General features: G+C 46.6%; 2 protein-coding genes across 9 annotated transcripts in view; one reads left to right on the plus strand and one right to left on the minus strand.

Annotated features, from left to right (window-relative positions):
• CLEC16A (C-type lectin domain containing 16A) overlaps positions 1-12,868 on the minus strand; it is a 97,944-nt gene extending 85,076 nt beyond the window's left edge. For all 4 annotated transcript variants that reach the window (XR_009558548.2, XM_035132319.3, XM_035132315.3 and 1 more), the window contains exons 1-5: positions 12,432-12,868; positions 6,291-6,419; positions 4,799-4,932; positions 3,414-3,562; positions 1,943-2,048 (exon numbers count right to left, since the gene is read on the minus strand). Coding sequence is in view for 3 of the 4 variants with exons in the window: in XM_035132319.3 (XP_034988210.1) it covers positions 1,943-2,048; positions 3,414-3,562; positions 4,799-4,932; positions 6,291-6,419; positions 12,432-12,511 (598 nt within the window). In the remaining variant the exon portion in view is untranslated. The remainder of the gene's footprint in view (positions 1-1,942; positions 2,049-3,413; positions 3,563-4,798; positions 4,933-6,290; positions 6,420-12,431) is intronic.
• A 3,863-nt stretch (positions 12,869-16,731) lies between these two features.
• On the plus strand, positions 16,732-25,972 carry DEXI (Dexi homolog). 5 transcript variants are annotated; one of them, XM_088656947.1, is made up of 4 exons: positions 17,195-17,950; positions 23,026-23,047; positions 23,429-23,566; positions 24,441-25,972. In XM_088656947.1, exon 1 carries the CDS (start codon positions 17,337-17,339, stop codon positions 17,610-17,612), a length of 276 nt encoding a protein of 91 aa, XP_088513073.1. In that variant the 5' UTR covers positions 17,195-17,336; the 3' UTR covers positions 17,613-17,950; positions 23,026-23,047; positions 23,429-23,566; positions 24,441-25,972. The 5 variants fall into 5 exon arrangements, with proteins under 5 accessions (XP_034987979.1, XP_088513074.1, XP_088513073.1 ...); XM_088656948.1 differs by lacking the exon at positions 23,429-23,566 and having other exon boundaries at positions 16,765-17,950; XM_088656945.1 differs by lacking the exons at positions 23,026-23,047; positions 23,429-23,566 and adding an exon at positions 22,759-22,891.
• Positions 25,973-26,936: the final 964 nt, after the last annotated feature.

The following is a 26,936-nucleotide window of genomic DNA, read 5'->3' on the forward strand; positions in this document are numbered from 1 at the left end:
CGAAGCATCTAGACCAGAAGAGAGAGGTTAGGAGGAGACAGAAGTAGAAAACCATGCTGTGTGCATGCTACAACCCCACCTCCCAAGTGACATGGCATGGTAGCCTCCAAACTCAACTCGGGGGGCAGCGGTTGCCAGAAACTTCCTGCCAATGCAGGCTCTAGTTCACGAAAGTGTGTGCTGCGGTGTAAGGCATGAGCCTTTAAAGCAGGGGTGCGGGAACCTTTACTGCAGCCCAGGGGCCGCATTCCCTTCTAGGTAACCTTCCTGGGGCCACATGCCAAAGGCTGAAGTGTGCAGAGCAACTGGTGTAAATTTTAACTTTGTACAGTAAGCTAGTTTCTCCGCCAACACACTCTCTATCCTCCACCCAGGTAAGCAAAAGGCATTAATGGAGTTCAGGGACACATTCCAGCTGAACAAAAGTACTCAAGGAGGTTGCAAAGCAAGGCTGGTGATCAGAGATGAGGCTATGGCTGGAGGGAGTCCCAAGGGCCAGACTGAGACGCTTGGGAGGGCCAAGTTTAAGGCTCTTAAAGGTGCCACCGAATCCTTTGCAGTTTCAGCTGCAAGGGATTAGCAGCAGTTCCCGCCTGGAACTGCTCCAGATGGCAAGCCCAAGAGGCTCAGTGGTTTAGACCACAGCACCACCCGCGTCCCTGATCCTCTGATCTACAATATTTAGGACATGGAATGCAAAGCCCGCCCGTGTCTTTATAGCTCCAACTTGATCCCGCTATGCTGTTTCACTCAAACCGCTGGATAAAACATTCCACCAATTACAAAACCTGCATTTTACTACACATCAGCTGTTCTTTTTTCCTTCCTCAAATATCTTCTGGTGAACTTGGGAACATGTGCTGTTTACATATATAGCGCGTATGGGGCAACTGCAGCACTTCTTAGAAGGACTTTCTAGTGATGTTAACTGCTAGAGCTCAAACTAAAAATAGCCAGCTTAATTTTTGAAGAGTTTCCCGAAAGGTGGGGAAAGGGAAGACCTAGAGAAATGCAGGTGCAAGACCAGAAGAGATGCAGGATTAAAATCTCCAGAGGGGCATGGAAGTTATTTCACATTGTTCAAATGTTTATGCAGGCGCTGCAGAGATGCATCAATTTGCAGACTTAAATGTCAGTAAAATCGCTCTGTATTGCTGGTGCAATAGCGTCAAAGAAAAAAACAAACCCAGGATCTACTGAGGTATTTCGGACACTCAGGGTCTTCAATGTATCCTTCAGCACTTGGCATTTTATTTTATTATCGGTATCCAAAGGAGAGAGGAAGTAGCTTGGGGGGGGCAGCCCTAAGTACTCCCCCTGCCCTTTTGCTTGATTCTTTGGAACTTGGCCATGGGACCTCAATAGGCAAGTTAGCTCATTCAAAATGAATTCCTAATTCAGGGGTCCCTCTCAGCTTCTAGCATCTTTTAGGACTTAGCAAGGATAAGCATGGCTCATATTTCCAGAGACAGGAAATATTTTGCTCAATTCTATTCTACGGCACACTGACATTTTCTTCACTGATGAACAAAGGAAGAGAGACACGCAACATTCAAAGAAAGAAATTCTGATCATGCAACTTAATGTTCCCCATTTGCACAAGGATTTGCACATTCTTCAGCATGTATCACGCATGCATGATCTTGCAAAGAATGACCTCTGGTGGCGCTCACAGTGAATTTCTCTTACAGGCACAACTTCTATAGAACCCTTTAATTATTTTTCACTGTTGAGACACAACTCGGTAGAACTCTTCTTTTAGAGATGAAAGCTTCAAAAGTGGGAACACTCGTAGCTTTGCTCTCTCTCTCTCGTTTAGTAAATTTGTCAAACAGTTAAGTCTTATTTTCACATTTGCATTCAAGCCTCACTATTTACAAAAAAAACCCCACTGTAACCCAAGTACTAGCTGTTCTAAGGCTACAAGTTTAGGAAAACCTACCTTTGTAGACATTTAAAGTTATTGTTCTAACAGCAATCCTGACCATGCTTTCCGGGTGGTTGAAGAATTTAATGGCTTCAGTGTACAAGGCAAAATCATTTGTGTGCTGAAAGAGAAGATAGTTAAGTCCAGTGAATTAATTTGTTTCATGTATTTGTACCTTGTCCCTCAATACAACTGTAAATTGTTTTAAACTCTTAATATTGTGTTTCGATGTTGCAACCTGCCCTGGGATCTTAGGGCAAAGGGCGGGTCATAAATAATAATAATTTCCAGATCAGCTAACATAACAATAAAATAAGGTGCAACTGATGAACAATAAATGGTAACAGCAACACTCAGCAGTGCAAGACATAGTGCGAGCAGCTTTTTTTTTTAAAAAAAGTGAAAAATCAATTCTCTTTTTATCATACAAAAAATACAGCCCTTCCTCTCTAGCCCCTCAGCAAAACTCATCTACAGTCCCAACCATTTGGGCTTCAAAACTGTGATGATCGGGAGACTTGACAGGTGGGAAGCTCTGCTCACCTGTGCAAGTTTGGCCCAACAAGGGACAGGGCAATGAAGGGGCCAGAGAAGATTCCCCATCCCTGCAGTAAAGACAGGCTTGCAATGTTATCTTTGCTGAGTGAAAGCAGCTGTAGCTAATGATCAACATGTTGCCTTTTCCACAGAAAAACAAACAATAAGATGGAGACATTTAATATAATGCCAAGTCAGACTGCTTAAGCTCTGGTGCCCTCTCCTGGCAAGAAGCAGATAAAGAACAAAGAAAAGCAGGGGGAAAATTCATTCCATGGAAACACTGCTGCAGAAGTATCTCGTGGGACAGACTTTTGCTCGAGTCCAAGGAGATAGCTCCTAATGTCCACAGTCTGTTGGTTTAAAGACCATCAACAGTACAGGGCTAGATCAGGACTGGGGAAACCTGTGGCCGTCCAAAAGTTATTTGATTTCAAATTCCATCAGGCCCAACCAGCAACGCCAATGGCCAGAGATAATACGAGCTGGAACCCAGCAACATTGGGGGGGGGGGAGATTCCCAGTCCAAGATTACACTGACCCTTGACTAGCTAAGCTGTAGTTAATTTAAATCTGCATATGTTTTTCCGAGTGAAGTATAGCTAAGTCGCATACTCATGTTCTATTTTGTGTTGCCATATTAATATTTTCATATATTGCTCCCTACTTCTCCCTTCCCTCAAAATCATTCAGGTATAATGTGCTGGTGATTTCCCTTTGTTGCTACTGCACTTACATCTTTCACAAAGTGAAACGCATTCATGAGTATTTAGCAGGGGTATTTAAAATAAACCCTTCTAAACAGATTTTAGCTTCTTGACCCCTGCCTGGTCACCACCCTCATGGCTGCGGGGCCAATTTAAGAACCTCATTTCCACCACCCACATTTCATAGATCCACTGCAGCCGAAACTTTTTATTTTCAAGTTGAAAGGGGTTCCTCTGCCTACCTCATTGTAAAAGAAATGAACTGTGTGGTTGTTGAGTTTCAGAGAAAGCGTTTTCAGGAACGAAATGTAGTACGCCATAATCTCTTCATCCGAGAAGTCAAATTTGTGCACAATGATAGAATTTACGTAGTTGTTGGAAAGCAAATAGTCTGCAGAGGGGGGGGGGACACATTCATAATCAGTACAAACATTATAAATTGCACAAAAATGAAGAGATTCACACAAATTGTTCTATTAAACAATGTTTCCAGCATCCAATTAGAACAGCCTCTGCCAACCTAGTGCCCTCAAGATGTTCAGCCCCAGTCAATAGAACCATGTGGTCTGTGGTGGATGGAAGTTACAATCCAGAAACATCTGGAGGGCACCAAGTTCAGAAAGGCTGGAAGCCAAACAGCAACAATGGGAACAATAAAAAAATCAACCTGCTAGAAGCACATTCAAAAGTCTGCACATGAGTTTTTGATGCCATCTTGTTTCTTCACCCCCCTCTAATTTTAGATAAGCTACTTTAACCTAGTAGCAGATCCCTTTTAAAGTGAAGACATAGCAAAGAATATGTCTCATCTCCCTAATAGCGTACTTTTCTCCAATGTAAGGAGCAGCCTTTGTTGCATACACAAACTTCTAAATGCTTCTATCATACGACTCCTTCCTACCGGTAGGTGGAGTCTAGGTGGAGTCTCCTTCTTTGGAGGTCTTTAAGCAGAGGCTTGACAGCCATCTGTCAGGAATGCTTTGATGGTGTTTCCTGCTTGGCAGGGGGTTGGACTGGATGGCCCTTGTGGTCTCTTCCAACTCTATGATTCTATTCTATTCTATTCTATTCTATTCTATTCTATTCTATTCTATTCTAGTTCCGTGTGTCTCTATTCCATTTCCCCGCCTACCTCCTCAGAATGAAGGCTTCCTATCTACTGCTCTAAACAGACAGGTGGTTTTTTATTTATTTTGACCACAGGAACCTAGGTCTATGAAAACCAAGTTATTATCTTTTTCAGATTTAGATTGGGTAGGAAGGAGGTGAAGGAGATGAAATATGTGACCCAATAAACTGTCAGGGAGAGCAGTTTAATAATATTAAGTCAACCAGAACCATTTCCATAGGATTACGGCTATGGATTGCTCCATGCCTTGGTTGCCATCCCTATCTCAACCAACAGGATTTGTAGCCCAGCTAACAGACAACAACCATCCAGTGCAAGTTGCAAACTCATAAACTTCAGAACAGCAAAGTAGCACCTCCCAGTTCCTGACCTGGGAAAAAGGACACTTAGCCCTCTCCTCCCATTCCACTTGAGAAAGGCAGGCAGCAAAGGTTTAGTACTGCAAAATCAAAACTACGCTGCTTTCGTTGAAGGCAACATGGAGGCATGCATACTTACAGAGAGACGTTTCATGACTAATGTTTTCGAAAAGGATGTTCAAGGTCTGCAGGAGCTGCACACACACGTAACGGCCAGACTTCTGACGCAGAATGTTCAGAAAGAACACAAACACGTTCTTCTCCAAGAAAAAACTAGAACAACATTGAAAGTTGCTAGTGATTTGTTTGCTGTTTGTTACATGAAGGAAATCAATCAATCCTTAAAAAGATTATTGCATTACATTTTGGCTGTATTGCATTACATTTTGGTTACTAGGGAGCAAGTCCTGTTTAAGACTGTGGGACCATTGCTGGTGTTGAAACATGGCCATTGTGTTTAGGCACCTTTTTTCTGTGTAATTGTTTTCAATGGGAAAAATAAGTAAAGATTTAAAAATAGGTTCTATGTTATATTATGGGCTGGAAACTGGAGGCCAGCGAGTCATCACAGGCACAGGGAATTGGTCTTTGGCTCCAGGAGATGCCATTTGGTACAATCGCCTGGCAAATGTCAAGCCTCACTTAGCTGTCGGTAAAACAGGCAAAGGTACACCATCTGCATGGAGCAAAAGTTTTACTACTTTGAGTTAAGGATGAGTTTGGGGCAATGCTGAAGAGTTGTGTAGTACACAAAAACAGATGCAAAACATAGAGCAGAATCACCAGAAAGAAGCAGAGCCTACTAAGGCCTGGTCTGCATGCAACACTAAACTATCGTTTAAAGTAAATTGTGGTTTAACACAAATGAGCAGCATGCTGGTGAACGCTGCTCAGTAGTGCAATTTGCTCCTGCCTTTGCCACAATGGGGTAAAACAAATGGCTTAGCGTTTCATGTGAACCAGCAATTGTGTTTTTTCTCCAAATGCACTACTATTGGAAGCCAAGGTTTGTTCGACACAATCAGCCCATTCTCTGGTTTGTTCCTCCCAGTGTGGCAAGCACATGAATGGAAAAGGAGCAAATAGGACAATATTAAGCAGTGTGCATAAACACACTGAAATTCCTAGTAAACCATAGTCTAAATTTAAACTATGATTTAACATTGCATGTGAACCAGGCCAATATGTACTATACGTCCATCACAGCTTAGAAAATGTATGAGGTACCAATGAGAAACTACTTTTTGTGAGCAATTTGAGGCTGCAGCTCTAAATGCAGCCTGCAGCTCATTAAACCACAATGGGACTTCTTAAACCAGACATTGAGAACCTGCGCCATGCTGGCTGGGGCTACTGAGAGCTGGAGATCATCAACATCTGAAGGGCCATAGGTTCCCCCATCCGTATAGAAGTAAACAGAGCACTGGGCTGCACATCACTGATTTAAATCAAGGCACGATGGTTGCAGTCCAACATGGGCTTACTTGGGATTTAGCACCACTGACTTTCTGAGTACGCATAGGTAGGATTTACACCCCCATTTTACTACTTCCCTTGCATCAGTGGCGTACCAGCTTATATTTCATACTGTTATATTCTATATTCAAAAGCAAACACTTAAAAGCTCTTACTCAAACACTGAACTGTCATTTTGGTCTCCCCATATTAGGATCTCAGTTATAGATCGAATAGTCTCCACCAACAGGTTGCGGTTGTGCTCAGTCACAGTGGTATTTTTGGTCAGAACATGATACATATACCTGAAAGACAAGCAAACAATAAAAAAGATATGAAAACACTGATTGCAACAAGCGTGTTGAAGTGCGGCCATTTGAAATGGCTCTGCTACTTTAAAGTGGGACCTCGACTTACAAGCTCCTCGACATCCGTTTTCAACTTACGAGCGGAAAAAGTGGCCGTGCGCTTACGATTTATCCGACATCCAAACGGAAAACCCGTTCGCGGCTAGATGCAGTTTCCTCGACTTATGAGTTTTTAGATGCGGTTTCCTCGACTTACGAATTTTTTCGTTTCCAATGCATTCCCATGGAAAACTGCTTTTCCTACCTATGGGAAACCCGACTTACACAGTTTTCGATCTACGAGTGTGCATTCGGAATGGATTAAATTCGTAAGTCGAGGTCCCACTTGCAAATGAACAAAGTCGAGGTACTTGCAAATGAACAAAGGCACTCCCTGTGCTGTTGGGACTTCAATTTGCATCTGGCCATGCTGGCTGGGATTTGATGGGAGATGTAGTTCAGCAACATCCAGAGGGCTGAAGGTTTTCCACCCCTGCTTATGAAACACTATTTTGCAAAAACAATTGCACATCCTGTTTTAAGGTGGTTTCCAGGTGGAAAGAGCAGCCCATTTCCAGCCAATAAAAATTAACAATAACCGATACAAGCATCAGCTATTAAACTACACTAAATATGGTACAAACATTCTACTTTTAGGGAGCCTGTCCCATACATATTTGTCTGCCAAGGAAATCTTTGCGCTTTCAAAGCCTGCTGCTCACAGCAACAGGTCCCATACAATGGACCACACCGACCACAGTATGGTTTTCCAATCACAATTCAGATGTTTATTGTGCCCTAAAGACTCAAGAAATCTGTACTCAATGCTTTGGCAGATCTATTCCAGGCAAAAAGTGTTATTTAGGACTATGACTACACAACATGCTGATCTTTTTAATTTGGAAAATCAATTCCAGTATTTCATATGACAAATTAAGAGAACTGCACCAGATGATTCTACTTAACCAGATTTAACCACACCTCCTGCAGCACTAACCATGACACTATTTTTAGCCCTTTTCATTTCTGTGGAACTTCTAATCCACTTTATTACAAAGATGCAGACTACATTTCTTACACAAGCTCCAAGCTTCCATTGCCAAGACACTGAACAAAATCATAAATTAGGTTTATCCAAAGCCTTAGTAAAACTTATAGATACAGTATGTAGATTATGACAGTTAAGGAGTTAACACAAGAACTGTTGTGATAGATCAGGCCAAGGATGTACCTGGCCCAGTATCCTGTTTCTAATGCGGCTAGGCAGATGCTTCTGGGAAGCTCGCAAGCAGGACATGGCTTTTCCCCTTTGTTTGTCCTCAGCATCTGAGATGCAAAGTATACCACCTCTGAACATGGAAAATTACACTCCGCTATCATGACAAATTTGTCCAGTCCCTGTCAAGCTTTCAAAGTTGGTACCCATCCCTACATCTCAAAGACAGTGGAGCTTATTCTCTCTTGTGTGAAGTGCTTTCAATTGTCCATTGTCTACGAACAGTTCAATTTTTTTAGGCTGCTTCAATACATTTGTGAAGCCAGGCATAGCTATCTGGGAACCAGTCAGTCGACTCTGATGAATCAAGGAGCACCTTAAACAAACAACTGCACTAGGAGTTATTTAAAATGCTTGTGAAATGCTCTGAAGAACTTCTCCTGCATCAAGATAATATGAGGCTGCAATCCCCAGGCATATTTTCTTAGTGGTAAACCCAAGTGAATCAATGCCCACATAAAGGGACTCACAAGATTGTGAGGCAAGTCATTCACCCTCACTAAGGCCTTAGAAAAGGGATATGGGTTAGGGCTCTTTTTTCACAGAGAAGGAAAACTGAGGCCAAGAGTCAGCAATGTGCCCAGCACAATTTTTTGTCAGAATTGTTTTCTGAATCTTGCATAGAAATAGCTCATAGCCTCACTCTGTACCCACATCATCAATCCGCATGTGTTCACCCTCCTTATTTTCACCCTACAGGATTCTCAGTGGCTTTTCAGCCTTCTACAACACTCACAATCAAGTATCAGTCTCACCATGTCAGGTGACTAAACTCTAGTGTCCTAAACAAAGACATAAACAAATATTCTATACTGAACACTACTACAACCCATGCAAAACAGAACCCGCATGATCACAGATGGTCAAATCCTGGATATATCTTTTCCTCCTGAGTGCACACCAGGCCACACCACATACACAAGGCACCCATCTCCTTATCCCCACCGGACCAAACCCAGAAATCCACACACAGATTTCATGCGGATGACAATTCAGCAAAGCTGCTTTCAGACAGGTTTTAAGGCCTATCAAGATGGAATTGGTTTCAAAAATTGGCATGTCAAAAGAGAGAGGAGCTCAAAAGTAAACACTTCATCATCTGTCTCTGCTTTGGAATCCAGTGGTGTGACTGACACCACCTTGATTCCCAGAACCTGGAGGGGAATCCATTTGTGTTTCTCATCGGTCGTACTACAGGCTAAGGCAGGCACCAAAATAGCTAAATAATTTCAAGTTGCTTCTGCTTTGTCAGCTGCTTTTTTTAAAACAATAACAACAGACAATTATATGTAATATACTCTCTCTCTCTCTCTCTCTCTCTCTGTGTGTGTGTGTGTGTGTGTGTGTGTGTGTGTGTGTGTGTGTGTGATACAGCTTTTGGGGAATGCTGAAGAGGCACCTCTTTACCTTGGCTCCTGACATTCAAGATGCATATTTTTAGGTCCCACTTTATTTCTGTGGTTGCAAGTTGTTTTAAACTTCTTTTAATATTGTGTTTTAATTGTTGCAACCTGCCTTGGGACCTTAAGGTGAAGGGCAAGTAATAAATGAATAATAATAATAATAATTTATGTAGAGTATTTATGTAGAGTGAAAGAGAGAGTTTGTGCACACACACACACTTGCCTATCAATATAAAAACAGTCCAGGAGAATGCACACATCTATGTATGTGTGCCCATAATTGCACACACCATTCCTTGGTTTGCGGTTGTTATTCCTGGTAGGGTTTTACCAGATTGACATATTGCTATTTTTGTCTTCATCTAATTTTGTAAGCTGCCTATTATGGTGGGGTTTTTTTTAATTCTAAAGGGGGGAGGAATCTTTTAAATATAAATGAACATACAAAGTGTCAACATATTGCCTACATTATCACAGAGTGTGTAAATAAACAACCAGCAAGGGAGAGGCTTAACATTGTTTAGTTAATACACCAACACCCACCACAAATAAAAGGAAACAAACATCAAAACAAGCCTGTCACATGCACAAGGTCATCATGAAGCGTGCACATACACGCCCCTCTGCTCACATGCAACATTATAATTACATTTTATAATTACATTTAATGAAACATGCATCCTTGCCTCTATTTCCCCTCTCCTCCCTCTTCCTTGTGTCAAATTTTAAACTAGAAGGTTCTCATGGCACTAGCTTGTTGTTTGGTACTGAAGTAGAACTCATAACATTTCTCAATTTACCCTTGCCTCCACCTCCATCCCTGAACACTCATCTCCCCTGTAGCTGTTTTTAGGTCGGTGAGATGCCCTCTCATACTTTGTAAAGTGCTATGAAAATGGATGGTAGAGTCGACCCATTTAAGTTAACAGGCCTAATCAACTTAGGTCCATTAATTTCAGTGGGTCTGCTCTGCTCTGAGTAGGACTTAGCTGGCTGCAATACAATTATGTTCACTACATTACATTCCTATCCCAGCTTTCCTCCCAGGCTCTGAAGACTGGGTATATAGCTGCATCCTCTCCCTTTTTTCCCCCTTGCGACACCCCTGCGAGGTAGGTTAAGCTGAGTAAGAGTGACTGGATGAAGGTCGCCAAGTGAGGTTCATCAACAGTTTAACCACTACACATGTGTGTATGTGTGTGCATATACATATATACAAACATGCACACGTTTGCACACACACACAAAATATGTGTTGTATTCTCAACACAAAACAGTAAACTGTATTCTACTTTCCTTATTCAAAAAAAGTTACATACTAGAATCCAATCGGGGACATTCAGTGAAGCTAAACATTGGAAGATTTTGGGCAGACAAAAGTTAGTTGTTCTTCACATGGTACATAAACTATGGAATTCTCTCCCACAAGATACGGTGATGGATACCAACTTAGATGGCTTAAAAGAGGATTGTTGTTGTTGTTGTTTAGTCGTTTAGTCGTGTCCAACTCTTCGTGACCCCATGGACCAGAGCATGCCAGGCACTCCTGTCTTCCACTGCCTCCCGCAGTTTGGTCAGACTCATGTTTAGAGAATTAGAGAAGGCTATCAGTCTAGCTATATAATCCCTCCAGTATCAGAAGTGGTGCACCCCTCTCCATGTTAGACACATTTTGCGACTGGCACAGGTCCAGTTGTGACCCCATAGAGATCTCTGGATGCCAGGTTGGTGACTGACCTCTCCATCTGGCTGGCCTTCCAGCTTTCTAAAGCAGGTAAGCAGAAGAGCTTATTTATTGCATTTAGATCCCACCTTTTCCTTTCAAACCCCTCCTCAGTTAATCCCCACAACGACCATGTGAGGTAGGTTAAGAGGCTGTGACTGCCTCCAAGGTCACCCAGATCATGACTGGGTGAGGATTTGACCCTTGATCTCCCAAGTCCTACTCTAACGCCACATCGCTGGCTTCCTAGAGTACTTCTGCTACGGTATGTGGCACCTCTATAAATAAAATAGGTAAATAAATATGAGGAAAGCAAAATGTTACTTAGAGAAAGATCTGTAATATTTTTCAGCTTCTGCTTGTGGGTTTCCCGCAGGCCACTGCGAGACGCTGAGCGAGATGGGTCATTGATCTGATGGGCACCATTGCTTTAACATCGTTCATATTATTTTTGCCTCTGCAGAATACTGGCAATTGGACTGGCAACCTGTGCTGTGTTTAGTTGAACTGGCTGCTGGCATTTTAATTTGCAACTGGCTATGATGCACCTTATGGCTGGATCTTGCCTACTGCTGGGTTGGCTTTATTGATTTATGGTTTTATTGAGCTGTTGCACGGTTTCCTTTTAATTTGGCCTCCTTTACTGTGTATATCAAGAGAATTTGATTTTTAATCAGGCACCTCATAAACTTAATACAAATCATGTCACTCCAGTCAGTCCATCCAGCCATGAGAATGCAAGAAGAGCCCGCTGGATCAGGCGAAAAGTGTATCTACTTCAGAACTCTGCTCTCACAGTGGGAAGATAGCAGGAAGAACCTGAACACAACAGCACTCTGAAGAAGTGTGCATGCACTCGAAAGCTTATACCAAGAACAAAGTTAGTTGGCCTCTATGGTGCTACTGGGCAATTTTATTTTTATATATATATTGACTGCGTCAGACCAACACGGCTACCTACCTGAATCTACAACAGCACTCTCTATCTTCCCAGCAAGTGGCATTAAGGACTTGTCCATACCTTGGTTTAATGTAGATTGTGCCTCCTTTAATTCCCTCCCCCCCCCCCCGTCCATGAGTCTTTCTCCTCCAACAATGGCTGTCCCATACTTTCTCCTCCCAAAATCTGGAGATTCTCTAAGCAGTTGATGCAGCTCTTCTATTTGGATTAACAAAACATAGGGCAATCTCCAGATTTAGGGAGCAGAAATCGCGGGACAGCCATTGTTGGAGGGCATATATTCAAGACACGAAACAGCGACAATTTGTTGTTGACAAAGGACAGCTGGACATATAAAGGGCCCCATTAGCTTCAGTAGCTGCCTTAGGGCCTCATCAAACCTAAATCCGGCGCTGCACACGGTCTGGATATCTGAATTCCGCGACTAACTCACCGCGTTCGTATATAAGCGAAGACCTTTCGGGGGGGGGGTATAGCGGGTCCCGCGTGAGAGGAGCCCCAAAGGCAGTTGGGAGGCGAGTCCACCTGAGCCCACCTGCCTCGAGGCCCCTCCCCCCTCCGGCATATGATTCCCTCACAGCCTCCCCCCCCCCCGCCGTAAACTCACTTGAGGTGGTCGAGCGAGTGGATGTTCCGCGAGGCCTTGCCGTGCCCGCCGCCTCCCCAGCTGCGCGACCGCCCGAACATCCTGAGGGGGCGCGGGGAGAAAAACGGACGGAGGGAGGGCCGCGCTCGGACACTCTCTCTCGCTCTCAGCTCTCTCTCTCTCGCTACCGCCTCACGGCCTCGGCTGTCGCCGCCGCCTCATCCTCCTTCTCGGCCGCCGCCATCCTCTTCCTCTTCCTCCTCTTCCTTTCAGGCGGAAGGACACCCAGCACCCTCCCCGCCCCCACGCACACCCTCGGACATTCCGCCCCGGCGGAGGCGACGGCACAGACCCGGTAGCGGAGCCGCGGCGCGCGGCACGCCGGGAAACGTAGTTTGCCTCTGTCCGCCGCTATCCTCGCTACGGCATGCGTAGAAGGCGGGCCAGGGGACTGCGAGTCCCAGCGTGCCCCGCGCAGAAGGGGGGAACCCGGAAGTGGGAGGGACGAGGAAGGTTGCGTCCCCGGCGCAGGGCAGGGGGCGGGTCTTTGTGACCTGCGCGAGGGGCGGGGCCTTAAAGGCAGGTGAGGGAGGGGCGGGGGAGGGTTCTTCCCCATAGGAAATGAATAGTAAGCGGTGCGGTTCTTTGGAAATAATTCGTAATTAATTCGGAAAGCAATGCAGCGGTTTTATTTGGAAAGATCCGCAATTGGTAATGCAAGAATAAGCTTATTTGCTTTGATTTGGAGGAAGGCTCTTAATCGTTGGGCAAAAGATTCCTGCATCGCAGGGGGTTGGACTAGATGACCCACGGGTTCCCTTCCAGCTCTACGACTCTCTGACATAAATACCGGTTCGTAATCAATTGTTAGCGGAGTGGTTTTTGTTATTATTTTATTTGCAATTATTATTTATTTGGGCGCCACCTTTATTTGGGTTGGCATCTGTCTCGTGAGCCCCTGGGGGTGAAGTCAAACCGCTGCCTTAGTAGTGGCGCGTCCCTGGGGTACATGCCTTGGGCAGAGTGTGCATGGAGGTCCTGGGCTGCCCAGACGACAAGACTCCCCTCTCCGTCCAAAGGAAAGCAGAGCAGCAAGACGTTTGGCGCCAGCTTCGCTGCAGGAGTTGTTGGGAGGAAGCGCAGAAGGCGCCATCCAACTGTCTTGGGGACCCCACCGGATTTGTGTAGGGTTTACTCCTGAGCCTTTTCTTCTCCTGAAGATGTCCTGCGAGACAGCAGAGGTATAGGATCAGAGTTCTTCTTCTCCTAGATGGGTTACCTTCCCAGGTCGACAAGCCCCATCTGCCCCTCAGTTCCTTCTACAGCAAAGTGTGTGTGTGTGTGCAAAATGACACATATTAGCTATTACAGTTTCTTTTTAAAGAAAGGGATGAATTGACGCACTTCCTTTTCCTTTTACATACTGACCCTGCTCCAGGACCTTTAAATAAGGAAGGGTTTATTGATTGATTTAACAAAACTTATATACCGTTTGATTTTAAGAAACCCTCCAAGTGGTTTGCAGAAGATGGTTGATGTGCACACACAATACTTTTGAAGCACACTGTATCCCCACACAACAAATAAAATAAAATCCTGGGCCCTGTGGTTTGTGAAGGGTCCTGGACCTTGCAGCTACGTGAAGGATAAACTACAGTTCCCAGAATTCTTGAGGGGGACTATATATAACAGGCATCCCCAAACTGCGGCCCTCCAGATGTTTTGGCCTACAACTCCCATGATCCCTAGCTACCGGTAAGAGGACCAGTGATCAGGGATGATGGGAAATGTAGTCCAAAACATCTGGAGGGCCGAAGTTTGGGGATGCCTGATATATAATTTGCATCCCACCTTTTGCCTCCAAGGAGCTCAAGGCTCCCCCCATCCTCCTCATTTAATCCCCACAACAATCCTGCAGTGTAGGTTAGACTGAGAGAGACAGCTGGAGACCCCATTCACCTTCCTAGATGTTGCTGGACTCCAACTCCCATCAGCCCCAGCCACGCCTGAATAGTTCAGTCCATAGAGGAAGAGACTCTTAATCTCTCGGGGTTGTGGGTTCAAGCCCCACATTGGGAGAAAAAATCCTGCTTTTCAGGAGGTTGGACTAAATGACCCTCCAGGTCCCTTCCAAATCTGTGATTCTATGATTATGGCCAAATTTGTTGGAGGCTGATGGGAGCTGAAGTTCAGCAACACCTAGGAAGGATAGCAGGAGGCCCCCAGCTCTGCTTTAAACCTTCAACAACAGCCTGCCACAGAAACCTTAAAACAGGGAAGGACTTTGCTGCCTTGATAACTACTGTTAACAGTGTGGTTTAGAGCAGGCATCCCCAAACTTCGGCCCTTCAGATGTTTTGGACTACAATTCCCATCATCCCTGACCACTGGTCCTGTTAGCTAGGGATCATGGGAGTTGTAGTTCCAAAACATCTGGAGAGCCAAGATTACCTATGCCTGGCTTAGAGCATGGGTAGGCAAACTAAGGTCCGAGGGCTGGATCTGGCCCAGTCACCTTCTAAATCCGGCCCACGGATGGTCTGGGAATCAGTGGGGTTTTTTACATGAGTAGAATGTGTCCTTTAGTTTAAAATGCATCTCTGGGTTATTTGTGGGGCCTGCCTGGTATTTTTACATGAGTAGAATGTGTGCTTTTATTTAAAATGCACCTCTGGGTTATTTGTGGGGCATGAGAATTCATTCATTCCCCCCCCCCAAAAAATATAGTCTGGCCCCCCGCAAGGTCTGAGGGACAGTGGACCGGCCCTCTGCTGAAAAAGTTTGCTGACCCCTGGGTTAGAGTGTCAGGCTAGGATCTGGGAGACTAGGGTTCAAATCCCCACTCAGACATGAAGCTCCCTGGGTGACCTTGGGCCAGTCACTCACTCTCAGCCTTGAGATCCACAATCAAATACCAACCAGGCACTCAAGAAATTAAGCAAGAAAACATATTTCCCATCGATTTATCTCTACACTGGGAAAAGCTGGGGATAGGAACAGGGCCGGATTTAGGTTTGATGAGGCCCTAAGCTACTGAAGGTAGGTAATGGGGCCCTTTATATGTCCTTTATATGTGGGGGAGGAGGGGAAAGGAGATTGTTAGCCACTTTGAGACTCCTTCGGATAGTGATAAAGCGGGATATCAAATCCAAACTCTTCTTCAGCTGTTCTTTGTCAACAACAAATTGTCGCAGTTTTTGTTTTTGTTTGGTTGAATATATGCTATATGGTAATTTATGGACCTAATAGGTATCTAAAGCCATTTGCACATAACAAATGCCAAGCAACCAGTCCATGCAGAATGTAGGCACCCTGTATATAGAAATGAGCAAACCAGTGGTATTTGAGGGAGCAGGCTAGCAGGCGGGGCCCATGACTTACATCATAGGAGCCTACACAACACAAAACTCTGTTGCTCTATGTAGGTTTTATTTTATTTGGTTTTTATCTTATATTTTGGAAATGGACATCCAATTTTTTTCCTTTGATGTTTTTTTTTGGGGGGGGCAAGAGAGTGGGGCCTTAAGCTATAGCTTGTTTAGCTTATATGTAAATCCGGCACTATCCTAGCAAGGTAAAGGTAAAGGTAAAGGGGCCCCTGACCATTAGGTCCAGTCGTGACCGACTCTGGGGTTGCGCACTCATCTCGCATTATTGGCCGAGGGAGCCGGCGTATAGCTTCCAGGTCATGTGGCCAGCATGACAAAGCCGCTTCTGGCAAACCAGAGCAGCACATGCAAACGCCGTTTACCTTCCCGCTGTAGCGGTTCCTATTTATCTACTTGCATTTTGACGTGCTTTCGAACTGCTAGGTTGGCAGGAGCTGGGACCAAGCAACGGGAGCTCACCCCGTCACAGGGATTCGAACCGCCGACCTTCTGATCAGCAAGCCCTAGGCTCAGTGGTTTAACCACAGCGCCACCTGGGTCCATAAATGATTTAAATAAATAAACTCAGGTCCTGCCAAGGGAAGCCAGGAATCAGCAATCAGACACATTGACTTGGGAGTCAGTCCCAGGGAGTGCAGTGGGACGAAGCACCCAATTGATCCGGGATAGCTCAACCGGCAGCATATGCGACTCTTGATCTCAGGGTTCTGGGTTCGAGCCCCAGGTTGGGTAAAAGATACCTGCATTGCAGAGGGTTGGACTACATGACTTTCGGGGTCCCTTCCAACTCTACACTTCTGTCCAGGCGCCTACCTAACAGGACTGGCCGCAACCTACTGGGAATCCCCCCACTCCAAGTTCCCCCCCCGCGGGGGGTTGTCACTCACCCTCCCTGGCGCCAGCCAATCCGCGCTCCGGAGAGGCGGGCCGCTGGGCACTTGCGGGGAACAGCTGCTTCTGCTACGCGGAGGGAAGTGATGCGTCCGAGGAGTGTGGATGCGGGGAGAGAGAGGAAGGCGCAGGGGGGTCCCTTGGAAGAAAAGGGGGGGCTGCGCTGAGCGGGGAGGAGCAGCGAGCCCCTTGCATTAAAAACGGAGCGGGAGCGAGCTTTTGCTTTTTTTGAAGACTGGAGGAGCGGGCGGGAGGGGGGGTGGAAGAGGTGCCTCTGCAAAGCCTCCCCCTCTTGCGGCGCATCTGAGGCCTGAAAAGTGAGGTTGGGGGGGGGGAGCCAGTTGCATGGAGGGGGGCTGCGGGGCGAAGTTACTCGCTTGCACCGCCCGCTTCTGGATGTAGAGATTTGCAGAGGCTGGAAAGGAGAGGGAGCAGAGGGCGCCCTGGCATGGAGGGGTGGGCTGAGGACAGACAGGGCATCGTTGGGGGGCGCCCTCTTCCGTTTGCAGACTGCTGCAGGGAGGGGTGGGTAGGTAGGTAGGCGAGGGCGCTGGGCTCTCTGATTCCTGGAGATCTCCTTCTGCCTTTGGCTGCTGCCTGCCTCCAGCCTCCAGCCTCCGCTGTGCCAGGGCCTCCTCCACGCTGGATGCCCTCTGCCGCCTGCACCCAGCTGGAGCCGTGGGCCCCCCATGCGCCGCCCCCGCTGCCGCCCTCTATGTTCTACGTGGGCTTGTTCTTCGTCAACCTGCTGATTCTCTACTACGCCTTCCTGCTGGAGTACATCGCCCTCAACGTCGGAATCGTCTTCCTGCCCGAGGACATGGACCAGGCCCTGGTGGATCTCGGGGTGGTCTCCGACCCGGCTCTGGGTCTCTACGAGTTGGACAGCGAGGTGGAAGTGCTGGACGGCTACTGGGAATAACTTGGGGGCCCCTCCCCGAAAGGGCACCGGCTCGAGAAACTGGCACCGGCTGGTAAGAGGAGCGTTGCTGCATCCACATGTTGGCACAACTGGACGGACCCTTTGTAGACTGCGATGGGGGGGCACAGGAGCAGCCAAGCTGGGCAGGTGCCAGGGATGCCAGGAGCCTCTCTACCCCGCCTGCCCCAGTCGTGGGTTTTCTGCTTGAGCCAGAAAGACTGGGGAGAGGGCCATGGACTTTTGGGGGGTGCCATGCTAAAGGAAGGCAAAACGGCGGCACAGCAGGAAGAGGGGGTCGGAGTTGGCACGGACGGACATGGTCCCTATGGGGCACTGAAGTAAGTGGCGTTTTACGTTTTGATCCAGCTGTGCAGAGGGGAAGAAGTTGCACGTTGGAAAGGTCTGGGGGCAGGCACATGATCCTATATCAGAGTTCTGCCAAGCTGGCGCCCTCCAGGTTTTGGACTACGACTCCCAACAACGGGTGCATTGGCTGGGGGGTGATGGGAGTTGTAGTTTGCAACGCCTGGAGGGCGGAGGCTTTCGTACATATTGGCATGCCTCTGTGACGATCTGAGCTGTTGCTTTTACCTGCCTTCCCCCTTGGCAGAGAGCAGGTCCAAAACTCGCCCAGGTTGCACTAGAAGGGACTGCTGAGTGCTCCCCCCAACCGCTGTCGAACACAGAAAGGGTAAGATTGTCGGTCCATCTAGCTCAGTATTGTCGACACGGACTGGCAGCGGCGCTCCACATCGACTATCCCAATCCCTAGACACAAAGAAAGAAGCCTCGTGGCACAATGGGTCCCTGTGTCTGGTTGTTAACTAGGAGGTTGGTGGTTCAAGCCCACCCTGGGATGGCTGTGGGCAGGATTCCTGCAATGCAGGGGGTTGGACTAGATGACCCTGGGGGGGTCCCCTCCAACTCTACGATTCTACGAAATCCCATTCCTCCTATAAAAGGCTGCCTTATACAGAGTCAGATTGAGCTCAGTATTGTCTACACTGGCTGGCAGTGGCATTCCAGGGTTGTAGAGTGGGGACAATCCCTGGAAATGCCAAGGACTGAACCTGCAACCTTCTGTCTCAGGAATGTTTCGCACTGAGCACTCTCCACTGTGTGATGCCTCTAATCTGACATGAACACCAGCCATGAAAATGCAAGGACACCCCCCCCCCCCAAAAAAAGGCTGCCTGCACAGTTTCACTCATTCCTAACCCACCCATAAGATGGGGCTGGGGCACCCATTTCTGCAAAACCCCGTCACCTCCCAACACAGTCGGCAAGGGTATTTTGTGTGCACAGTGCAGATGCGCACCATGCATTCCGCACACCCTTAAAAAGTGTGTGGCTTTCTCCCAAAGAATCCTGGGACCTGTGGTTTGTTAAGGTTTCTGGGAACACGTAGCTTTGGTGTGGTGAAACTACGGTTCCCAGGATTCTCCAGGGGAAAGCCGCGTCTACCTGAACAAAAAAGCTTTCAGCGGGTGCCAAGAGTGCAGTGAGGGTTCCTGCCTGCCTGCCGTCAATAGGCAGGGAGTTCCAAAGTGTGATTTCTTGCAAATGCAGAATGAGTATTATGCAGAGCGAGTGGATGGGGCCGGAGACCTTTGCATGCAAAGCAGATGCTCTGAGCTGTGGCCCTGTCACAGGTGACATGGTGGCTGGCCTTTATGGGAGTTGTAGTCCAGAGGGTGCCAGGTTGAGAGAGGCAAGATTAAACTCAGATTGAAGTAAAAAAAAAAAACCACCTTGGACCTTATCTTATAAACCTGCCAGATGTTTCTATCTAGTCAAGGCCAAAAGGAGTTCTCTCTCCCTTTGCTACCCAGACTCTGGGTACCGGTTTCAGATGCCGTGAAAAACTTACCATACCCTCAGACCGGTACTGTTTGTTGCTCAGGATCTGCTCCGTCAGCAGAAATGGACATAGTTCAGCATGGTGCTTGCTATTTATTCATTTAGTAACTGCAATTAAGCCCCATATCTTAAGCACCTGCACCAGATCTACAAGTTAGACCTCTGTTGCTCCCATTTCACAGACGGGAAGACCAAGGGCTGCTAAAGCACACCCTAAGCAGTTGCAGCAGATCAAAGCAAGGTGGTGCTGGTGGGATAATGTAAGTCAGGACCCAGAAGGGACTGTTTGCCTGAGCACCTGCGTTCATTGCCTTTTCTTGGGAGGGTTGTTCACCGTTAACCCTCCCAACCTCCTTGCTAGCCGCCCCTCAGCTCCCTCCCCCTTACCTTAAAACTTGAGTTATATTATCACATTTCTTGGTATCTCTCCAGAATACGGAGAGAGGAGCCATTTAAAATGTCAGCGAAAGCAGTTTGAGCCTTAAACGAATGAGGTTCAGATCTTCCTCCCATATGCAGCTACTGTATCAGCACAATTAGATTTTTTTTTTTAAGCACACTGATTTGTATTGAGCGTTGTCGTGAACACTTAACCGGGAAATGGAGTTCTCTGGATCCAGGACGGATAGAAAACCATGCTGGCTGTCACTTCAGTTATTTGGCCCGTAGGCCAGATCCTGACCATCCTCCACACCACCACCACCACCACATTGACAGCAGGTGACAATTACAAAGGGGTGCCGATTGGCTGGTTGGGTTTTATATGAACCCCCTTTGAAGGGGGTGCAAACCGTGTTTGCGAAGGAACTTTTCCTTCTCTGCAGGCCAGCAAAGGTGCCTGCAAAACCATTGGCGCTGCCCGTGAGCTTGGCTTGCCAAACCTGGGCTACCCCCCTCACTGCCCCTGCAATGGACGCTCCTCAAGTCCATTAGAATCATAGAATCATAGAGTTGGAAGAGACCACAAGGGTCATCCAGTCCAACCCCCTGCCAAGCAGGAAACACCATCAAAGCATTCTTGACATATGCCTGTCAAGCCTCTGCTTAAAGACCTCCAAAGAAGGAGACTCCACCACACTCCTTGGTAGCAAATTCCACTGTCGAACAGCTCTTACTGTCAGGAAGCTCTTCCTAATGTTTAGGTGGAATCTTCTTTCTTGTAGTTTGAATCCATTGCTCCGTGTCCGCTTCTCTGGAGCAGCAGAAAACAACCTTTCACCCTCCTCTATATGACATCCTTTTATATATTTGAACATGGCTATCATATCACCCCTTAACCTTCTCTTCTCTAGGCTAAACATACCCAGCTCCCTAAGCCGTTCCTCATTAGCCTGCCTGGGATGTTGTCCTTTAACTCGGATGCTTTTTGCCTGCCTGGATAGAGGCTTGAAGATGCCTCTAAGTGTTGTGCGGCTGGAATGTAGCAGTAGCAAAAGTTACATCTGTTGCTCCACCCATTATGTCTCTCTGGCCCCGCCCACAATTGCCCCCCCAACAAAGGTTACACCAAATTGGGGGGGGAAGGGTTAACTTGTCAATACAATGCTCCTCTGTCCTGCATATGGAGGGCGCTATGTTTGTTTTGAGAAAATTCCATTTTTACCTGCCAAAGGTTTGGCACGTGTGGAATCAAAGGTTATGTTGTCACTTGCGTATTGGTACTGGACGCTGTGTCCAAATTTGAACAGAATTGGTCAAGCGGTTTCCGAGAAAAGTGGAAAGTCCCAAACATGGCCCCTTTACATTTATATATATATATAAATTTTGGAAATGTTGTTGTTGTTGTTGTTGAGTCGTTTAGTCGTGTCCGACTCTTCATGACCCCATGGACCAGAGCACGCCAGGCTCTCCTGTCTTCCACTGCCTCCCGCAGTTTGGTCAGACTCATGTTGGTAGCTTCGAGAACACTGTCCAACCATCTCGTCCTCTGTCGTCCCCTTCTCCTCTTCTCATGAGGTGGCCAAAGTATTGGAGCCTCAGCTTCAGGATCTGTCCTTCCAGTGAGCACTCAGGGCTGATTTCCTTCAGAATGGATAGGTTTGATCTTCTTGCAGTCCATGGGACTCTCATGAGTCTCCTCCAGCACCATAATTCAAAAGCATCCATTCTTTGGAAATGTACATCCAGTTTTTTCCCCCTTTAAATATTTTTGGGGGCCCCCAAGAGAGTGGGGCCCTAAGCTATAGCTTGTTTAGCTTATACATAAATCTGGCACTGTCTGAACTGCACAACACTGTGGCCCCGGTGTGGGGTGGGGCTGGGAGCCGAGCACCACACTTCCTGGTTCCTCTTCACAGGTCCCCAAAAGCACCCCCTCCCTTCGTCCTGAGTCACAAAGTGCACGTTTGGCCACTTGAGCAGAAATACCATTAATGCACTGACTTTGCAGAAAGCCGGTGACCCAACGGAAAGCATTAAAAGGAATCTGTCGCTGCCCAAAGCTGTGGCAATTGTTGCAATGCAGGGTATATAAAAAGCAGGCGGCTTTGGCTTGGCAATGCCTTGCGCCTCGGGAATCCATCAATGTCATACAGATTTAGCAAGCGCAGGAGATGATCTGGTTTCAAAACAGAAGATGCTATTGACCGCTCAGCCTTGAGGAAGCTGGGCAAAACGTTTTATGGGTTCCTGCGGTAGGAACGGCAGAATATGAAAACAATACATAATAATACAGTACCTGCTTGCATTAAAGGTAAAGGTAAAGGTACCCCTGACCATTAGGTCCAGTCGTGACCGACTCTGGGGTTGCGGCGCTCATCTCGCTTTATTGGCCAAGGGAGCCGGCGTACAGCTTCCAGGTCATGTGGCCAGCATGACAAAGCCGCTTCTGGCAAACCAGAGCAGCACATGGAAACGCTGTTTACCTTCCCGCTGTAGCGGTTCCTATTTATCTACTTGCATTTTGACGTGCTTTCGAACTGCTAGGTTGGCAGGACCGAGCAACGGGAGCTCACCCCGTCACAGGGATTCGAACTGCCGACCTTCTGATCAGCAAGCCCTAGGCTCAGTGGTTTAACCACAGCGCCACCTGGGTCCCTCCTGCTTGCATTACCTGTGATAATTGGCATCAGCCTTGGGGAAGGGTCGTAGCTTAGTGGGTAGGACATGTGCTTTGCATGCAGAAGGTCCCAGGTTCAATCCTCAGCATCTCCAAATAGGGTGGGGAGAAAGAGTCCTGTCTGAAAATCTGCAGAGGTGCTACCAGTCAGTTCTGGGATAGTTGGACCAATTGTCTGACTCGATAAAGGATAGTTTCCTAACTTCCTATTTCAACTTTTTTTTTCAGACCCATACGGGATCAGGGCGTGTTGAATAGCTTAACTTTCAAATTCGGTAAATCAGGGGTGCTAAGAAGTTGTAACATGACTTGGGGATTCAAAAGATTATTTGGTTAAATTAATATAATTTAGTATTTCTTGGTAAGTAAAATGTGCATAAAACTGCATAGAAATCAATACAAACGACTTCTTCTTCTCTTCTTCTTCTTCTTCTTCTTCTTCTTCTTCTTCTTCTTCTTCTTCTTCTTCTTCTTCTTCTTCTTCTTCTTCTTTAGCATTACCTGGCATTTCCAGAAGGTAAAATTATAATAATAATGTGGTTTTTCATTGGGGGGGGGGTACTGGGTTGCTGTTTTTTATTTTTATTAGGCAAACTTTGGTTTTATATCTTGATTTTATTCTGTGAACTGCCCTGAGACTCTCTCGGGATAGGGGGGGTATATAAATTCAATCAATCAATCAATCAATCAATAATTAAAATTCTTTGGTTTTCCAAAAGTGGTTTATGTGCTTCTTCATCAGATTTAGACTTGCTAAGCTAAGTATTGTCCAATCGCAAAAATAATAGCAGGTTTCAATTCCTCACACCCAAAAATGTGTTTTTAAGACCCACTCACTGCAGAAATGTGCAAACATTTATGTTTCAGATCCTAAAATGGCCCGCCCTGATTTTTGTAGGATCTTGCTTTATCTGGGGAATGGCCATAACTCTGGGGTGTGGAACATCTGCTTCTGATGAAGGAGGTCCCGAGTTCAAATTCCAGCATCTCCACAAACAGCTGGGAGAGACCCCTGCCTGATACCCTGCCAGTCAGTGTAGGTAACAAAACATCAGGGTGAAACTTTCTGACAGTAAGAGCTGTTTGACAGTGGAACGGACTCCCTCATGAGGTGGTGAACTCTCCTTCCTTGGGGGTTGAATCTGTCAGGGATGCTTGAGTTGAGATCACGGGGTTGGACTAGATGACCCTCAGGATCCCTTCCAACCCCACAATTCTATGACTCTGATTCAGTATAAGGCAGCTTCTTATACTCCTACGAGACAAATGTGTATTAGGAAAGGAGAAGAGCCCTGCTCAATTGGAGCCAAGGCTTTCTAATTCAGCACCCTGTTTTCAGTCTCCAACCAGATGCTTGTGTTAGTAAAGGTAAAGGTAAAGGTAAAGGGACCCCTGACCATTAGGTCCAGTCGTGACCAACTCTGGGGTTGCGCGCTCATCTCGCATTATTGGCCGAGGGAGCCGGCGTACAGCTTCCAGGTCATGTGGTCAGCATGACAAAGCTGCTTCTGGCAAACCAGAGCAGCACATGGAAATGCCGTTTACCTATTTATCTACTTGCACTTTGACATGCTTTCGAACTGCTAGGTTGGCAGGAGCTGGGACCAAGCAACGGGAGCTCACCCCGTCGTGGGGATTCGAACCGCCAACCTTCTGATCAGCAAGCCCTAGGCTCAGTGGTTTAACCACAGCGCCACCTGGGTCCCGCTTGTGTTAGTAGTCTCCATTAATTCCAATAGGTCTACTCTGAACGGGACTAACATTGAGATGCAACCTATCGGGGTTTGAGCACTGTGAAAGAGGGAGGGAAATCTCTTCCTGCTTCCTGCTTAATTTTATCCAGCTCCGTCCCCTCCCCGGCCACGCTTTTCTCTTGCGTAATGTTTCCTTTTCCTTTTTTTGAAATCCAGATTTGCACACGTTTTCTGCACATGTGAAAAAGAAGCTGGGAGCCCCAGATTACGGGGCAAGACAGCAGCACGGCCGTGAACTTCCACCTCCACGAGAGGAAACGCTTCCAGAGCAACGTGGGCTCCGAACACCCTGGCTGAGGATGTCCTCAGTATTTGCTTGTTTTTTCAGGGATTTGCCATGATTCTGCAGGAAATTGATTGTGCACAGCTATCAGAATTTGCTTAGAGATTCCAGAAGGGCTTCCAAGTCACATGAAACACTGTCGGGTCATTTTTAACGGTGAACCAAGCTGCCAATCACACGTCACAAACTTCCGGGGAACGAAGGAGAAGTCGATGCCGATATTTTGAGCTGGGTGGTACTGTCAGGATAAGAAGCCTGAGTGCAGGTGTGTGGTGGGAGGTGGACTTTGGACCCCCCCCCAAGATATTGCTGAACTACAAATCCCATCAGCCCCAGCAAGCGCGGCCAATGCCCAGGGATGATGGGAGCTGCAGTGCAGCAAAATCTGGAGGGCCAAAGATTTTCCCCACGCCTGCTAAAGTGGTTGATGGAGCAGGATGGGGCATGGCTTTAGGTGGGTGGAGGAGACTTACAACCATCCAGATGTTGCTGAACTACAACTCCCACCACCCCATGCTTGCTTGGGGCTGACGGGAGTTGGCATTGAACCACATCTGGAAGGCTCCCAATACCTGTTTTTTTGTTTTTTTTAAGGGGTGCTGGAAAAACCGCCATGAGATCTCAAGAAAGCACTGGCACATAATTATTGCACCGTCTGCACACAGTTAAGAGGGTTGGTTTTGGCAGTTCCCACAACCTTGCATGCGGCCCTGGGCCCAGTTTGCACAGCCCGGTCTCACGAGGGTAGCCACCTTCGATTCAGGACCTAGTGCGTTCCTTGTGTATCACCAGTACAACTCTGCAATGCACGTGAATGGCTGCTTTAAAATATTCTTTGCCACGTCAAAGTTTGTCTGTGTATGGAAAGCTTGCGTGTCGTTAAAGGAGCCTTCTCCCTGACATGTTAGATTTCTACAAGCAGGGGAGAGTTTGATGTGGGAACATGAGCGGTCGGTTGCCTCACTTGCACCCGGAGTTGTTACTAGCCCACAGGGACTCCAGTTTGCACCCTTCCTAAAACATGCGGGATCTCCTCTGCCATCGTAATAACCTCCCAGCCGACAATCTGCATTTGCTGTTGATGAGCTATAGAACAGGTCACACTTTTCTGAAAGGGGGGGAAAAACCCTTATCCCATTAAGCTTCAGGAACACATTTCATAACCCACAAAACGTCGCATTTTAACAAATAAAAATGAAGAGAATCGCAGGGAGTCTGCCACACAGTGTTACGGGAAAGAATTGCTTTTGTAAGTATTTTTGTAATTTTGGGGAAGGAAGGGAGTCTTGTTAATTACCACGTTATTTTGCCTAGTGTTGAAATGCAGTTTAAAAAAATAATAATGTAAAAAGCAATATATTGATAACCAGCCTCTTTCAAATACACAAATATGCAGGTCAACTGATTGAGAGTGTTGCACATTCATTTATCTGTGATGCTGTTTCAGTTCCCGTGTCTTCTTGCTGTTATCTTGTGTCGCCCCAGACAGCGGGACCCGAGCCCTTGCGCTCCAATGACAAGCAGAAGGGTTGAGAGGAAACCTTGAAAGGTGCTGCCGCCTCCATTAGAGGCTTTTAAGATGAGCTTGGATAGCAGTAGATTATCTGCATTCTGCCTGCGGTTGGATTTGCGGCCCCAGCTATGTTTCTAGGATAAATAGCCCTCTCTGCAACAAAGAAGGCGCTTGCAAAGAGGTTGCCTAAAAGATTCAACACACATTTATTGAAGATTACGTGCATATTTACTGAAGGTTTTTTTTAAAAAAATAATAATTAAAAAGACTTTATTTCGAATCTTTAAAATATACAACAAAAAGAAAACAAATTTAGACAATGGTAAAATCAATCATGTACATACATATTAATTCCCCTTTACCCGCCCTTTCACTCCTCCTCCCCCCTACACTTCCCTCCGCACTCTTCCGACTTCCTTTTCCACTCTTATAATCACTCGTGCATTTATTTCCAATACAATTCTGTATTACTATTGAGAATAGTATATTTAGAATAGAATATTTACTGAAGGTTGTACACACCGTAAAACCGTGTTGAAATGACTCATAGAGAGAGACGGGGAGGGGGCATGGGAAATCTACAATGGTCCAATAAGAAATGTGTGTACAGTGGTACCTTGGTTCTCAACGCCTTGATACTCAAACAACTTGGAACCCAAACACTGCAAACCCGGAAGTAAGTGTTCAGGTTTGCGAACTTTTTTTGGAAGCTGAACATGCTCTGTTTTGAGTGTTATGCTCCCAGTTTGAGTGTTATGCTTCTGTTTTGAGTGCCACACTTCCATTTTGAATGTTACATTGAGGGCTGTCTGTTTTTGCTATTTATTTACCGTTTTTGTAGCTCTTTTTTGTTTGT

The sequence above is a fragment of the Zootoca vivipara genome, chromosome 13, assembly GCF_965207765.1.
Source record: "Zootoca vivipara chromosome 13, rZooViv2.hap1.1, whole genome shotgun sequence".
Lineage (NCBI taxonomy): Eukaryota > Metazoa > Chordata > Lepidosauria > Squamata > Lacertidae > Zootoca > Zootoca vivipara.

Excerpts from the sequence above, each read along its gene's own strand:
- DEXI (XM_035132088.3), top strand. The coding sequence starts at position 17,337 with ATGCCCTCTGCCGCCTGCACCCAGCTGGAGCCGTGGGCCCCCCATGCG.